At 44.0% G+C, this 17,266-nt stretch overlaps 1 protein-coding gene across 1 annotated transcript in view; it reads left to right on the top strand.

The window, feature by feature from the left end:
• The window catches only part of SLC29A4 (solute carrier family 29 member 4), a 613,917-nt gene that overhangs the window by 382,107 nt on the left and 214,544 nt on the right, over positions 1-17,266 (top strand). Inside the window, exon 6 of the mRNA XM_075181351.1 lies at positions 16,869-16,943. Within this exon, the coding sequence (XP_075037452.1) occupies positions 16,869-16,943 (75 nt within the window). The remainder of the gene's footprint in view (positions 1-16,868; positions 16,944-17,266) is intronic.

The raw sequence follows: 17,266 nt of genomic DNA, 5'->3' as shown, positions 1-17,266 counted from the left end.
ACACTCCCTTCCGCTGTGCGTTCGCTGCTCTGCCACGTGTTACCTTCCCTTTGCCACAATTTTAAACAGTCATCATGTTCAATTCTCGTTTTTGTTGATTTAATCAACCGCACTTTATCTCTAACATTATTTAACACCTCTGAGTCAAGAGTACCTATGTTTGGGAAAGGTTTCACACACTCCCGGGTCATCTTGACCCATTTGTCGCAATATGCCGTAGCATACGCACCGTATTTATTATACATAACATATTTTGCCGAACCAACCGGCCATTCATTAGGCAGCACAACATGAACTATCTCTAGCGTTTGCTTCATATCCATTGTGAAAACAACCTATTTCTCAACGCTACACAAAAAGACTTTTACCTGTTCTCTTTTGAAACAGAACTTACTAGAGATTTTTTTTTTATTCCTGGACGTTTTCAACAGGCACGTCCCCTTAAAGATATCAATGCCCTTCCTAGTTTGAGTACTTTACCACTGTCAGCACCCGATATCAATCAAGAATATCAGTGGTTGCAGCGTATTTCCTCCCACATCTCCCAAGTCGCAATCACGGCTGCACTAAATCAACCATGCGGTCCAATCGCACCGCCTACGGATACTAACTATCGGTAAGCTTTGCGATTAATATTTGGGAATGCCGCGAAAACCTGTTATTTTCGCTTTGAGTATACCTGCCAAGTATACTCTGTGGTGTCTCTTTATCACCTGCTCTTTGTTAGAACAGAACACCACTCACACAAAGGTTTCTTTATATCCTGCTCAGCCCTAGAACAGAACCTTTGTTGTCAGGTCACCTTTTTTTAACATGCCCCGTCAGACACACCTGAACTAAAGCGCTATCAATTTTCAACAGTTCCACACTGCCCTCCCAATACTTAATCAAGGCCCTGCCATGCGGTCCAACCGCACTGCTCAGAGATACTAGTTATCTGTGAACATCGTGATTAGTATTAGGCACACGTGTAAAAACCTATAGTTGCCTATAGTTACCAGTATATTTTTGCCTTTATATATTCATTCACATACACACACATAACCTTTGTTTTCTGTACAGAAAATAACTTTCCCAAACAATGGCACGATCTTTTCAGAGACTTTACCAAGTGCTTACAGTATGCATATAACAACTATCAAAACTATTGTTCAACCACGTGGCAAATCTACCGGAAGTTCGCGTACGCACAGCAGGAACTACACATACGCACAGCAATGCAATACACTTTTAAAACATAAAACGACAATAAAAAGAAACATTTTTCTTTCTTGTCCCTAGATTCTAATTAGCGTTCCTTCAGTCTATGCAACAACGGACATTCGGTTTCGCAACACACAGTGAACCACAGGTATTAGACGTATTACGTTCTTTCCTGCTTTATACGACGCGTCCGTCCATCCACCCTTTGTTGAGGAACCGAATATCGTAAGCGTTGCATACCTGCCGGTAACGTAATTCCTAACTCACGAGCCCCCAAATTATTAAAGTAATTCTATTGTTTTAAAATAAGCATTGCCCAATCAATTGAATGTGTGTCCAAAGCACAAAGTAATTTATTTTAGCAGATATAAATAATCAACAATTCAATACATTATTATATTATGATAAAGTACAGTACAGCACAGCCAATACCAAAAGATAAGTACATACCAAATGCAATCGCTTGCGCACGCTGCGCGACCACCGGACCCGATGGACAATATTCTGTATAGAATATTGTGTCAGAGTTGACTGGGGCCCCAGTGAGATGCAGCTAATATATATACAGTCAGTGTTTCATTGTGAACAATAGAGATGACGTAGATTGTTTCTATAGGTCCAGACGTTGGGTGGGTCCAGGCCAGACAGGTAATAGGTTGATTCAATCTAAGGAATCCAAAGGTGGGGGTCTTCTCTCCAGGGGGTCTGCTCCTTTTCATAGCCAGTATCATACAAAGGTTTACTCTCTAATATTAATAACTAAAGTATGCAATGTGCGATCTCTTCGCCGACTGCACCGGACAGCTGCTGATAATTAGGGCTTCAATATGATATCAGGCATGACACCTTTCCTATTACCTAAACCTTTAATAACACTACAATGTACATATAATCACTATATACATATATATATATATATATATATATATAGACACTAATAATAAACCGAATACTATCTGCTCCTGAATTACAGTGTAACAGAACCAATATGAAATTATATAAATAGCTAACTGTTGTAATGCGAGTGTGTGCGCGCGTATTGTACCGTGCGAATGCACCACGCCACGTAACACGTGGCGTACGCTTCGCAATACGCACGGCAAACCAATATTAAACCAATATACTTTCGTTCATCCAATTATACGACTTCAACACGAGATATTCGTAATGTCCCGAGTGTGTATTAAAGGCAGTCTTCCACTCATCCCCCTTCTTGATTCGGATAAGATTGTAGGCCCCTCGGAGGTCAATCTTAGAGAATACAGTAGCTGTTTTCAGTTGATCGAACAGGACAGAGATCAAGGGTAAAGGATACATGTTCTTAATCGTGATTCTATTCAGTCGACGGAAATCGATGCAAGGCCTCAGGCTGCCATCTGTTTTGGAAACGAAAAAACAACCTGCGCCTACCGGAGACTTAGAAGGGCGGATGAACCCTTTCTTCAGGTTTTCTTTTACGTATAATTCCATGGCCTGTGTTTCAGGAAGGGATAGTGAATATAAACGCCCTTTGGGCAACTTAGAACCGGGTACCAATTCAATTGCGCAGTCGTATTCCCGGTGTGGTGGAAGTGAATCAGCTTTCTTCTTGCAAAAGACATCACTGAAGTCCTGGTAGGATACCGGCCACAATTTTGGACTAGGCTGTATAACTCTAAGAGGCAGGGTCAAGCAGGACGTAGAGCACCCGGGACTCCAACGGACAATCTCCCCTGTTTTCCAATCAATAAGGGGGTTATGACTTCGAAGCCAGGGATACCCCAATATCAAAGGAGCAGAGGGACAAGTGATAAGATAGGAGAGCTCCTCCGTATGGAGGACTCCTACAGACAACCGAACCATTGGAGTCCTAGCGAGAACCCTTCCCCCAGGAAGGGGTTACCATCCAAACCACATGTGGTGATGCTTGATCCTAACCTGATATGTGGAATATCAAGCGTCTGAGCCAAATGTATATCCAGAAAAGTACCAGCCGCACCACTGTCAAGAAAAGCTTTCAGGTCCATGGATCTCTCACGGAAAGTTAGACGTCCAGGGACTAATAAAGAATTGTCTGAAGAGGTAATCTGAAGACCCAAGCGCACCTCTTCACCTGCACTTAGGCTTTGGCCGGCTTGCTGGGACATGAACAAACTAAGTGGCCTGGTTGACCACAATACATACACAAGCCTAGTGAGCGTCTTCTGGAGAGTTCCTCCGGAGGCAAACGATAAGCGCCCAACTGCATGGGTTCAGAGGAATCGGGCAAAGTGTTATCAAGGTTAGCGAAAACGTCCATAGGAGCAGAGGACTCCCGTTCAGCCTTCCTCTCTCTGATCCGACGATCAATTTTTATAACAAGTTGCATCAAGTTCTCCAGCGTGTCGGATATCGTATACTGGACCAAAGAATCCTTAATCTGCTCGGTGAGTCCTAAGCGAAATTGACTTCGCAATGCTGGATCATTCCAGGCACTATCAGTGGACCATCGTCGAAATTCCGCACAATACTCTTCCGTTGAGCGAGGTCCTTGCCTCAGCGTACGGAGATGAGACTCAGCTGAGGCTATCCTATCCGGGTCATCATACAATAGCCCCAGAGCTTGGAAAAAGGCATCCACTGACTGCAAGGCTGGACTTGTGGAAGGCAAGGGGAAGGCCCAAGACTGAGGGTCGCCCTGGAGTAAAGAGATGATGATCCCTACCCTCTATTGTTCGGAACCAGAGGAACGTGGTTTCAGACGAAAGTACAACTTGCAGCTCTCTTTGAAATTACGGAAGGCTGGCCTGCTTCCAGAGAATCGGTCAGGCAAATTCATCTTAGGCTCCAGTGTGTCACCAGCGGGAACTTGCTGGAGCTGCCGGTCTCTAGAAGCCCCTTCTTGGACTGCCAGGCGCTGGGATAAATTCTGCACCACTTGGGAAATCGCCTTATCTGGTTGGCCAGAATCTGGGCTGGGGACAGATTCGACTCCTCTCCGTCCATGGCCGTATGTTACCAATCTTCCTTGGCCGGTTATAATGTTAGGAACTCCCAAGTCAGTACAATGACACTTGGGAACTACTCTGTAGGCCAGGTGTTCGCTGGAGCCCCTAGTGGTGGGGACAGACTGGGCTGCGGGCCGACCGAGGGTCGAGTGATGTATACTGACTTAAAGGAGTTCCCAGAAGTGGAGTGATTGGCGGACTGTAGTTAAGTAGAATCCTAGGTCAAAGGGTCACAGGCACAGATGCAATATCCAAAGACAAGCGAAGGGTCAAACACACAGGCAGAGAAGCAAAATCCGAAGTCCAGGCAAAAGGTCGAGGTCAGAAGAGAAGGGTCACAGGTCCAATAACAAGCAGGGGTCAAAACACGGGTAGTCAAATCCAAGGTAGCAGGAACCAAAACAGATAGCACAAGCAGGCAGCAGGACTGAGGACAGAACGCTATAACCGGCAGTGAGGCTGCAGACCTCACTGCCATAAATACACAGAGGGACCAATCAGTGTTTGCCCCTGAAGTATACCCACTTGCAGGCTAATGCCTGCTAATTCAGCCCACAGGCTGAATTCAATCATAATTTACAAAATGGGCGTGCGCGCCCGGCTCTCTATACCGCTGGGACGCCGCGCTGAAGGAGCGTCTGGCCGTTGCCTTAGCAACGGTCGGGTGCTGGGCGGAAGTGACGTCCTGGTCGTCAAGGTGACGGCCGGGACGCTAGAGGAACCAGGAAGCGAGCCGCAGCGGCTCGTAACAGTGAGTAAGCATTGGGGCTTGCAGGTGGGGGAAGCCAAAGGCTTCTCTAGGAAGGAGTTGGAGAGGAGTTTTTTGTGCTCCCACTTCTCGAACAGCTGTCACTGAAGGACTGCCCAGGTACTGTGTGTTCGGAGGGCTGGCTCTGGTTAATTCCCGGAGGGTCCCCCCAAAATATTTAGACATTGCCTGGCTCTCTTTTCATGGGAGACTCTACGTGAGGGGAAATTTGAAGTACAGAGATGCCGATGATCGTGGTTGCCCATGGGAGGAGTGTCTGGGGTGGTGGAGACGATGGACCATTTTTTGCTCAAATGTCCCTTCAATGTTTACAAGAGGGTTTCTGGTGCCTTGGGCATTCCCTGCATTTCAGGGCTTATACGATGTGGTGGCGGGTGACATTCTTCACGGGGTGTGGAAACTCAGGGGTATGGGGAGGTCCCGGATGGACAATACAAGCTGGGTCAGACTGTGGCGGGGTCTGAGACCTCCGTAAGGGTTCGAAGTCTGGGGGCTCTTCATCTATGGCTTTTCTGTCCTGCACCCCCCATACATTTTTGAGTGACCATCTTTATTTTATGTGTGGTTGCATATGTCTAAAAGCTTGGATCAGTTTCTCTTTGCTTGCAGTGTATATAGTTATGTTATGATTGTATAGTTGATTGTATTTTGATTGTATATTTGGTTGTGGGCACTTAATATTTTATGTTGTTCTTGCTATGGACATTTTAAATTGGGACTCTCGTGTGTGGGGCATTCTACCCCTAAATGTAGTATCCTATGTTTTGAATTTTTACATAAGTGCCACAACTTGTTTCAGTTTGTATGTATCTTGTTGCAATACTTTTTCAATAAAAAGATTAGGAGGTGTTTGTTTCAGCTCTGACTTCCAGAAGCCTGCAGGGTAGAGTTTTTTTGCCTAACCCAGCCTTGATGGAGCCTCCTGTGGAAGCATTCCTGAAGAGTCCCCTGCCTACCGAGCCTGGTCCGGGCCTAGGCCTAGATTCATCCAGGTTCCCTGATAATAAGCTTCCCATGATGAGTGGTGCTACTGCTGGTGAAAATGCAGAAAAGGCCCCGGTTTGAACATCTCCGGGTGACAAAACAACAGATCGTGATCAGGATAAAGCTGAAGTTAAAGCTCCTGGCTCGGTGCAGCCTGTGGAAGAAAAGAAACCTGCAGCAAAGGTAACCCCCTGTTTTCAACTTACCACATTAAAGGGAGAGAGTGGTTCAGGGGGTGGGCTGTGTCCTGGGGTGGAAGTGCCTATTTCATCCAGTCAGGGTGGTCAGGAGGCTGAAGCCTTGGAGGATGCCTGGTCAGTGCCTGACTCCAGAAAGTATCTGTCCTGGGGAGACAGAGTGGAAATAGAGGATCTGCAGGAAGAAGTGCAAAGGGCAGAGACCTCAGTTGCTAGATTGCAACAGAGAATTGCTAAAAATAAGCTAAAGAAAAATAAGTTGTTTACCTGTGATAGAGTGGAAATGCAGAGGGCTATTGATGAATTGGCAGATAACCTAAAGTATAAAGAATCTCACCTGGAGGAGTTGCATAAGAGAATGGCATGTTACCAGCAACATGCCAGCAATCCGAGGGAAAGTAGTCAGCTATTAACATATGCTGATTCTTTTACCACTGATCCGTCCCAAGGTATGATACAGCTGACTGTTGGTCCTGCATGTGAAGCTGTAAAATGTGTGGATTCTGTCTCTGTAAATACAACCTTACAATCTGCCTCAGTCCCTGTGGCAGAGATGAAAAATATGGAAGGAGAAAATGCTCTTTATTCATCCATAAGGGCATTGGAAGAAGGCGTGACATCGCAGAGTGTGGTCGGGTCTGTAGTGGGCCTTACAGTGTCTAAAGTAAAAGAGTCACCTGACGTCCAAGATGGTGGTTTGTCAGCGGCAGCTGGGCGCACTGTAGGGTCTATAGTTGGCCCTGTTGTACCTCAGTCAGGGATCACGCCTCTCCCTGGTGGTCCGGTGGTAAAATTCAAAACCCAAGATGGCGGCTTTGGTGCGACCAGAAGTATGGCGCAGTCTGTAGTGGACTCTGTCGCATCTGTGTCAGCAGCCAACTGTGTTGTGCAGCAGGAGGAGGCTCAGGTTGATCTTGCAATGAGTGAGTCTCTTGGAGAACTAATGTCTGCAGCAGCCAGCATTACCACAGGTGTAAATAAACTGAGTTCAGAGACTGAGGCACCAAGTGCTTTGGACACTGAGATAAGTGGTGAGAGACCTGCATTTGCTAGTTCACCTAGTGCTGGTACTGTGTCTGTGCATTCAGTCTTTGGGCCTGTTAGTATTGAAAAATTACCCAGTGGAGCTCCGTGTGTAAAAGATATTGCAATTAGTGTGGCTTAATCTGTTTTGGCTCCTGCTATGCCTAGGGGTGGGGTTGGGGAGATCCCTGATCCTCCAGTTACTTCTTTAGAGCCTCAACCTGGGACTTCAGGTGCTGTGGGTAGTCCAGCACTTGTGTCATATGCTGGGTTTTTTAACAGGGAAGCGGGTGATGACTCCACAGCCTGTGTTAGGAGGAGTGCCACCAAAATGGCAAAATGTTGTACAATTAAAATGGATAAGTAAAGAGACACCCGCTCCCTCTAGGCCTGATTTTCTTAATCAATTTTTTACACTGGGCTTTGTAGCTAGTGATCTGTTTGCTTGCACAAAGATCACTAGCTTGCACCCTGTAGGCTCCCCTGAGTATGACATTAGTTTTTCCACCTATGGGGGTCTTCAGGAATTCTGGAATATATGGGGTTCTGTCAAAGGGTAGAGTCCCTGGCTAAGATATAGGGCTTACGCAGTTACTAGACAAGAGCAGGTTAGGATTACAATATTAGTCCGTAACGAGTCTTTGTCAGTGACAAATCTGTCCTTTTGGGTTAAACGTTACGCAGACCTACTTTCAACCTTAAGTAAGGTGCCAGATCCAGAACACCATGTCTGGGGTGGGTCCTGGTCCATGACTGTACGGCTGCAACAGAGTGAGGGGCGTACTCTGCATCTTCCATCTGCAATAATTCAAAGAAAATAGAAAGGAACTGCGCTTAACCCCAAATTCGGCAAGAGCAGCAGTACTCAGGAATCCCTCCCTGTAAAGCAACCAATATACGCACAATGTATTGCGCTCAGTCACCTAAAGATTACTAAATGCTTGGCATATATGTAATTGTAATATTACATGAACAGTGCAAGGCAATGTATAAGGGGTTATAATGGGATCAAATGTCAAACAAGTTAAAGTAAATGGTATAAAGTAAATGTATTGCGCTCAATACCGCTTATGGAAAACAATCAAATGCAAGTGGAAGTATGATATGGCATAAAGGAGCAAACAGTAAATCATCAAAAATTTTATATAAAAATTAATATTAATCACACAAGCAGTTAATAAACAATACAAATGACACCAGGGATTTGTGCATAGGGATTAATAAAACAGGCGTCCAGATAAACAAATGTCCAAATAAAAAGTCACATAAAATAAATCCTACACCAGCGGGTATAGATCCATGGATTGGATTATAAACTAAAAGACTACAGTCCAGATATTCGTAGAAATGTTTTCCACAATGTAGGTGAATACTGAGGATAAACCAGAGTAGCTGAAAACTCACAATAGTCCAGATCACGGTGTGAGTGAACCTAGGGTACCTGAATCGGGATGTGTAGATCCGGAGACCGCAATTCGGATGGGAAGCAGATAGTTGGCTAGCGATGGAGCTCATACGGTGTACTGATACTGGAATGTACAGACAGAGAGACTGGCGTGCGTTCCACAGTGGAATGCAAAAACCGGAAGTCCTGTCATGTTAGCGGAAGTAGGTGTGTCACCAACGCGTTTCATCTTCCTTCTCACATTTCCTGAAGAAATCTGCGCTGCAGATGAGAAATCACTTGACAGAGGGAAGATGCTGCAATTTCTGAAGGAAACTCCTGGTGTGAATAACCTGCATGCTGCGCTTGACACCCTGGATGGTAATATAACGGTAGATGAGGTCAACCCTGCCATAGACAGTCTGTCTATGAAGAAGTCCCCAGGATCGGATGGCCTGACATCCGAATTTTATAAGACCTTTGTCAATATCTTGGCCCCTCGCCTTATGGAAGTGTTTAATGAGTGCCTGGGCGAGGGTTAATCCCTCCTTCCATGAGGACATCTGCCCTTATAGTATTGTCAAAGTGATCGGACCAATCCAGGATTGAGAACTGGCGCCCCATCGCCCTTCTTAATGCAGATCGCAAGATTAAGATTATGGCAAAAGTCCTGTTTAACAGGTTGATTCAGATTACAGAGTTGGTACTTTCTCCTTCTCAGCATTGCACCGTGAAGGGTCGTAGCACCTTTAGTGCTGTCCTTGGTGTCCTGGAGGCCGTTGAGCAATGTCGTGCTGAGAAGTGGGGAAAGTATTTGCTGACACTGGACCAGTCAAAGGCTTTTGATCGGGTCATTCATGAGTACCTCTGGTGTCTACTTGACAGGTATGGGCTCCCAGAGCGGGTGTTCAATTGGATTAGAGTGATCTACAAGGAAGCCGAGAGCTTCCCGCTTGTGAATGGTTGGGTAGGTCCTTCTTTCTCGGTGAGTTCGGGAGTCAGACAGGGATGTCTCCTGAGCCCCCTCTTGTGCATGCTTGCAATCAATCCCTTCATCAGGAGGGTGGAAGGCGACACAGTGAGAGGGGTGCAACTGAGCCCGGGGATGCCGTTGAAAGTGGTGGCTTATGCAGATGATGTCACGATTGTGATTTCTGATGTGAATGAAGCGAAAGATGTGACGGTTGATATCTGTACATATTCTGAGGCCTCAGGATCCAGAATCTATCATGATAAGTGTGAAGCTTTCTGGATGGGGGAGGAGGGTCGGCATTTCGATCTTCCGGACAAGCCTTCCCCAGGCAAGCGAGGAGATTAAAATTCTTGGTATCCGATTTGGCCCTGGTGAGTATGCCTAGCGAAATTGGGAGATTAGGCTGGGAGCAGCTTCCACTAAAGTAGCACACTGGAAAGGATGGCATTTGTCTCTTAGGGAAAGGGTGGACTTGATCAAGACTTACCTGATTCCAGTCTTTTTGTATGTCAGCTATAGTTGCCTTTTGCCAGAATCTTAATGGGCCAGGGTGAATGCAGTGTTCTTCCAGATGCTTTGGGGGAACAGGCTGAACCTTGTTAATTGTAGCATGACCTACAGATCGAGGGGGGAGGGGGGCATGGGTTTGGTAAACCCAGTGCTTTTCTTTATGCTTACCTTTCTTAAATTACATCTGCACAGTCTCATCTTGGAGACTCCCCCTCGATGGGTAGAGGACTTTCGTCCCTGGGTGCATCCCTTCCTCAATTCCTGGGTTAAGGGATGAGCGGTAAAGAGATTTCGAGTTCCACATGGCTTCCTGCCAGCCTAGGTGAAACTGGGTTTGAAGGGGACAAGGAAATGGCAACTGGAGGTGGGAGAGGTCAACAGCTCCTCTAGAAAGGAGTTGGAGAGGAGAGTCTTGCGGTCTCACTTATAGGAGCCTCTGTCACTGAAGGACTGCCCGGCAGTGTCTGCTCAGATGGTATAGCTCTGATCACTGATCGGAGGATACCACTGAAGCTCAGGGACATTGCCTGGCTCTCCTTCCATGGGAGACTATGTTAGAGGAAACCTCAAGGTAAGGAATGTAGATTATCGTGGCTGCCCACAGGAGGAGTGTCCAGGGGAGGAGGAGACAATGGATAATTTCTTGTTGAGGTGTCCTTTTAACATAGAGGTTTATGATAGGGTTTCGTGTGTCTTGGGCACCCCTAGTCTTTCAGGGCTTAGTTACCCTGAGTGGGCTTTCGGGGCGCTCAAGAGGTTTAGGGCTTTTGATTTGGTCACTCTGTTTTTAGTTCCATTAGTGGTTAGGTATTACACTTGGAATGCATGTTGTTTAGTGACAACCCTTGGTGGGAGATATTCTTCACAAGGTTTTGGAAGATAAGGGATATGGAGAGGCAATAGATGGATGCTGCAAGCTGGGCCAGGCTTTGGCGTGGCTTGAAACCCCCTTAGTGGGTGGCTGAAATATGTCTAGTCATCCTATTTAGTTCCACTATGCTTGTTTTTAGTTTTGTACAGTAAAAGTTTGCTTTAACATTAAAGTTGTGATTTATTATGGTGCATATAACCAGTTTACGTTAGCCATGAAGGCCTATGGACGTTTCTATTTTTATGGACTTTATTTATTATGAGCATGGACTATTTTATTGGGATATGGGAGGGGTTTTGTTATTGTAAGATTGTTGTGTTATGTATTTTGTTGCACGTTTTTCTAAATAAAAAAAATCAGCAGCTGCTTGGTGCTCCTGGTCTTCTGTGTACTGCTGTGAATCCATTTTGATAACACAGCACAATGTGACTGCAGAAGACCAAGCCTGCCAGACCTATTATTTCTATTTAAGCAATGACAATTAGCAATGGATCTCTCCTCTTTGTGTTTTACCTATGTAACACAGTACAATGAGACTGCAGATATAGAAGAAGACCAAGCTTGCCAGACCTATTTGTATTTCGACGACGTAACAATGACTTTTTCCCTCATTTTCAATTCCGAGGACACGCGAAAGTATTGAGCCGGATCGGCTTGGTACTCGGATCTGCTAAGTTCGGGTGTGTTCGGTTTTCAGAGAACCGAGCCTGAGCATCTCTAATTAAAATGTTCTCCTACCCCAGACTACTATATCTCCTGCAGTCATTGCAATTATTAATTCCTAATCAAGACATTTTATACATAAATGGTAATTTCAGGAAACTGATTTGGTCTTATAAAGGTATAAACCAACTGGACACCTATGTTGCATTACCTTCGTGATATGGCTTTAGGACGGTGAAACATATGCTGATTCCTCAATTTCTTGAGGATATTATTATTAGCATTTATTTATATAGTGCAACTAATTCTGCAGCGCTGTACAGATAACTCACTCACATCAGTTCCTGCCCCATTGTGGCTCACAGTCTAAATTCCCTAGCATACACACACACACACACACACACACACACACACACACACACACACACACACACACACAGAGACAGACAGAAACAGACACACAGACTAGGGTCAATTTATTAGCAGCCAATTAACCTACCAGTATGTTTTTGGAGTGGAGGGAGGATATGGACTTGGTAAGCTCTTTGCACCAGTATGACCAGGAGATCACGCAGAACATTAAGGATAACCCATTGTTGAGGAGCACAAGAAAATAGGGGCATATACTCTGTCATAAAGTAGGAATTAATGCTCAAATCTATGCACATGCCATTAACACAAAACCCTGGAATTTGAAAACAGTAGGTGTTTGAAAGGATGGAGTTATCCTGAAAGGAGCAAATACAGAGAAAAATACCCCAGCACACCGCCGTTAACCGGTAACAAAGATACTATTTTTACTTGTACATAAAAATACAGAACTCTTAGTTACACACATTTGCAAATGTATGCTAAGCCACCTGCTTCTGCTAATAAGGTGATCCTAACTCTAATCAATAAGAGTCCCTATTTTTGGGTCATACATATATGTGTTTTTAAATTGAGAGCTAACTTACCAAGAGGTACACCAAGAACCTCCAAAGTGGCAGTATAGGCAAACTACAAGGTATCACAAAAATAGAATGATACACAGAATAAACAAACACACATTCACGTTTCTTGCAGCAATACAACCAGTCGTTGAAGCTTATCCACTTGCATTTTTGCAAGCCCAGTGTTATGTGAGTGTAGACATAAGGGGTGTTCTCACAGTTAGATTGGAGTAACTTTATGGACCAATTATTAAGCAGCAATCTACTCTCCACCTTTCCCTTTTTGACAATTGCTGATTTATTGTGGACTTTGGAAACCTCTTGTAATTTCATCCCCTCAAACACTTATAACGAAAGTTTTTTAAATGTTTTCCATAGGATGTATTTATCCCCTCATCGTCAATTCATAATTGGACTGTCTGACCGAGATCTCCTGCACCGCTTTTGAAACTGCTCCCTGATAAGAGGGTTTTGGTTGCAAATCAGAAGATATGCAATGGATAATTTTATTAATTATTTCCCTTTCACCCCCGAGTAGGCAGTTCTAGGAGTATTTAAAAGAAATCAAGGGACTACATAGGGTAGTAGGAAATTACTACTTACAGTTAGTGCAGTGGTCCACAAAACTATCTTTCATGCATGGATACATACCAGACCACCCTCTTTGACCCTTTTTAAGGAAAAATTATTTCACTCATTCAAGATGGACTGGATGGAGGTATCCATGGATAAAGAATCCAAAACAGAACAATTGTTTGACATTTGAGAGAGCTATATTTCTACTTTGCCAGTCTCCACTAGAATGAAGGTACATAAATGTGTACAACATACTACTTAGGATGGTGGCAGAAGGCCCCTGCTCCTAAGACATTTATAAGTTCATCTCTTCTTTTCTGCATTTTACTCACGATGCCACACTCCATACTCATAAGTTTGGGGAGAGACAAGACAATGGAAGCTATATTGTGTTGCTACTGGAGTTTCTTAGAGAGATTACATTGATTATTGATAATCGTATGCACCGAACTGTGACATCCGTACTTGTTTTTTTGTATATTTTTGACAAGTAAGGATAACAATGTGTTATAAGTTCAAATATGTTCATGATTTAATACAGTATATGGATGAAAGTATTCGAACGCTTGATCATTACACCAACAGGAACTGTAATGACATTGTATTCAAATACATATACTTTAATATGGAGTTGGTCCCCCTTTTGCAGCGATAACAGCTTCCAGTCTTCTTGGAAGGCTTTCCACAAGACGGAGTGTTTCTGTGGGAATTTGTTACCATTCATTCTGTAAAGCATTTATGAGGTCAGACACCGATGTTCATCCCAAAGGTGTTCAATGGGGTTGAGGTCTGTGCTCTGTGCAGGCCAATCAAGTTCTTCCACATCAAGCATGTCTTCATAGTCCTTGCTTTGTGCACTGGGGCACAGTCATGTTGAAATACAAAAGGGCCTTCCCCAAACTGTTGCCACAATTTTGGAAGCATAGCATTGTCCAAAATGACTTAGTATGCTGAAATATTAAGATTGTCCTTTACTGGCGATAAGAGGCCTAGCCCAAACCCTGATAAACAGCCCCATACCATTATCCCTCCTCCACCAAACTTCACAGTTGGCATAATGCAGTCAGGCAAGTAATGTTCTTCTGGCATTCAAACCCAGACTTGCCCATCTGACTGCCAGAGAAGCGTTATTCATCACTCCACAGAACATGTCTTCACTGCTCCAGTGTCGCTTTACACTATTCCATCTGACGCTTGGCATTGGTCTTGGTGATGTGAGGCTCGCATGCAACTGCTTGACCATGGAAACCCATTTCACTAAGCTCACACCACACAGTTTTTGTGTTTACATTAATATTAGTGAAAGTTCGGAACTCTTCAGCTGTGGAACAGAGTGTTGGTGACTTTTATGCACCATGTGCCTTAGCAGTTGTTGACCCCGCTCTCTGTGATTTTACGTGGTCTTTGGCTCCATGGCTGAGTTGCTGTTGTTCCTAAATGCTTCCACTTTCTAATATCACTTACAGTTGACCATGGAATACCCAGCAGGGATGAAATCTCACAAACCATCTTATTGCAGAGATGGCATCCTGTCACAGTACCACACTTGAAGTCACTGAGCTCTTCAGAACGACTCATTTTGTATCACAAATGTTTGCAAATGAAGACTGCATGGCTAGGTGCTTGATTTTATACACCTCTGGCAATGGGTCTGATTGAAACATCTCAATTCAATAATTAACAGGTGTGGCCAAATACTTTTGTTCATATAGTGTTTATATGTTTCATGTAAGCTTTTTCACATAATGCTTCTAATAAAGATAATTAGAAGAAAAAACAGGTATTTTAATCATGAAGGCACATACCCATTAACCACCAAAGTCCACAACAACCTTTTATAATCCCTGCAACACTTTGCAAAAAAAATATGGAAGACAATTACTGAATCTCATTCTCCCTTATAGCCCCAACATTCTCCACTGTAATTCTTTTCCCCCACCTTTGCATTAATTCATTAAACCCTGCCCCCCACCATTCATCTCCATCATCCCCACAGTCCTGTTATTCAACACTACCTCTCCCCTTCATCACTTCCCACCCCTGTTATTCATCATCCTCCCACCATCCCCCTTCATTACCCCACCCCTTATTATTCTTCATGCAGCACAAGCACTATGTTATTAGATGCAGGAAGGGATTCTGCAGTGTCAGGTAGAGCATATGACTAATGTTAGTAACTAACCTTCATGGCATGCTAATCTAAGTGCACAATAGGTATCCTTTGCTGAACAATATTTTATTAGTGTCACTTGTTTGATCAAGGTGATAGCTGATGTAATCGTTGATGTCACTGGGCATGCTGTATGATGTCAAATTATATGTGATATCATCAATCATGTTATTAATTATGTAATTTTGTCATGTAATTATTGTGAATTATGTGATTAGAAATTTCTTGGGGGACTGTTAAAATCAACCCAATTTCATCAGTCTTATTAGCTTAATCGTGCTTTTAGCAAATTTTTACTAAACTTACTAACCCTCAGCCTATGCATTGCTAATTGATATCCTTAAGCCTCATCTAAGTGCAATGTAAGCAACAAATATTGTAAAACAAGCATCAATTTTCAGCTTCCTATAGCAGTCCCTATAAAGTAAAATCACCAAATTGTGCCAGGAAAATAAGTTTACACACACTCTTCATCAATGTGTCATAAGCCGAGGGAGGTGAGGCCAGGCAGCCCCACGCCAGAGCACAAAGAGCCTTCCTAAAGAGGTGGGACTTTTGTATGTACTATTGTGAATGTATAATACATTGTTTTGTGCATCGTATGTCTTGTATTATATTTCTGTTATAGTCTAGATTCAATTTGCTTTTCCTTTTAAAAAAAAAATGCATATGAAATCAATTTTACTCTATCAAACCTCTAAAGCTTCTGGTTGCCAAGGGAGCCCCCAGAACCCGGCTGCCCACGAACCCACTGGTGACTATCCGCGCCCGTTCAGTGGCGCTCTGCTGCTAAGCGGTGACCCACATATTCTTTCATGAGGCTCTACCATTGCATTCCCCCAGTGGGCCCTTCATGCTGGAATCCGACATTGTATATAAAAGTAGCAATACATTTAGAAATGCAGTACAGGAAGACAGGTTAGCATTGTCAGTTCTGTTTCTACTAAACATCTACTTTTATAATCCTTAAATGTGCTATAAACAGGGCCGGTGCTAGGGTCCGTGGCGCCCTAGGCACATTTTCAAAATCGGCGCCCCCACCCTGCACAATTACAAAATAGTGTGTAAGTGTGCAGGGTGGGGGCGCCGATTTTGAAAATGTGCGTCTTTTCTTACCTTAACTTGCCTCCTCTCTGCTCCCCTCCACTCACTGACACTGCCAGTGAGTGGAGGGGAGGAGACGGAGCAGAGAGGCGGCGGTGGTGAGCAATAGTCCCTCCCCCCTCCCTGTGGATGTATCTGAAGCTGTGCGGCGGCTGTGAAAGGTATGGTCAGCGGTCACAGTTTTAAAGGCATTTTTAATCTTTGGCGCCCTCCAGAGCCCGGCGCCCTAGGCAACTGCCTAACCTTGCCTAATGGGAGCTCCGGGCCTGGCTATAAAATATACATTTATGGTTTGGTTTCCAGGTCAACCATTTAAAAGCATAAATATATTAAATTTGCATGCTAAATGACAATTTGATAAGACAATTGCTTCATACTAGCAATTGCAATCATACAGTATGCATCTGAAGTTGCAATAAATGGCTTCAACCCTAAGTAACTGATCTAACTACCTGCATGCAGAATTATCAATTCAAAAGTATTACAGTTATATCCGTTTTTTATGCATACTGTATCTTATGATTATTTCATTTATTTCACAAGTTCAGCAATCCAGTTTCTACGGCTACACTGGCATGTTACCGAAACGATACGCACAAGGAGTAATGACAGGCGAAAGTAAGTATTGCATACTTAATTAACAAATATAATAGTTTATGATTCCTTTACATATCGTTTGAAACTGAGTGCCTGCTAAGCTGTGTATTTCATAGTGTGATATTTACTCTTTTTTCCTCCTTATTACATACTTGCCTACTTTCCTTTAATGTCCGGGAGGCTCACAAATTTCGGGTAGCTCTCCCGAACTCCCAGAAGAGCAAGCACTCTCCAAGATCCCAGGCGGAGGCAGGGTTAATGATGTGATTTATATTGTGAAACCCTGCCCCATCACCCAGTGCCGCAAATTGTGATAGCGACTGGAGCTACGGTGATATCACCAC

This window comes from Mixophyes fleayi, chromosome 7 (genome assembly GCF_038048845.1).
Source record: "Mixophyes fleayi isolate aMixFle1 chromosome 7, aMixFle1.hap1, whole genome shotgun sequence".
Taxonomy (NCBI): Eukaryota; Metazoa; Chordata; class Amphibia; order Anura; family Limnodynastidae; genus Mixophyes; species Mixophyes fleayi.
This window is presented reverse-complemented; position numbering and strand designations above follow the sequence as displayed.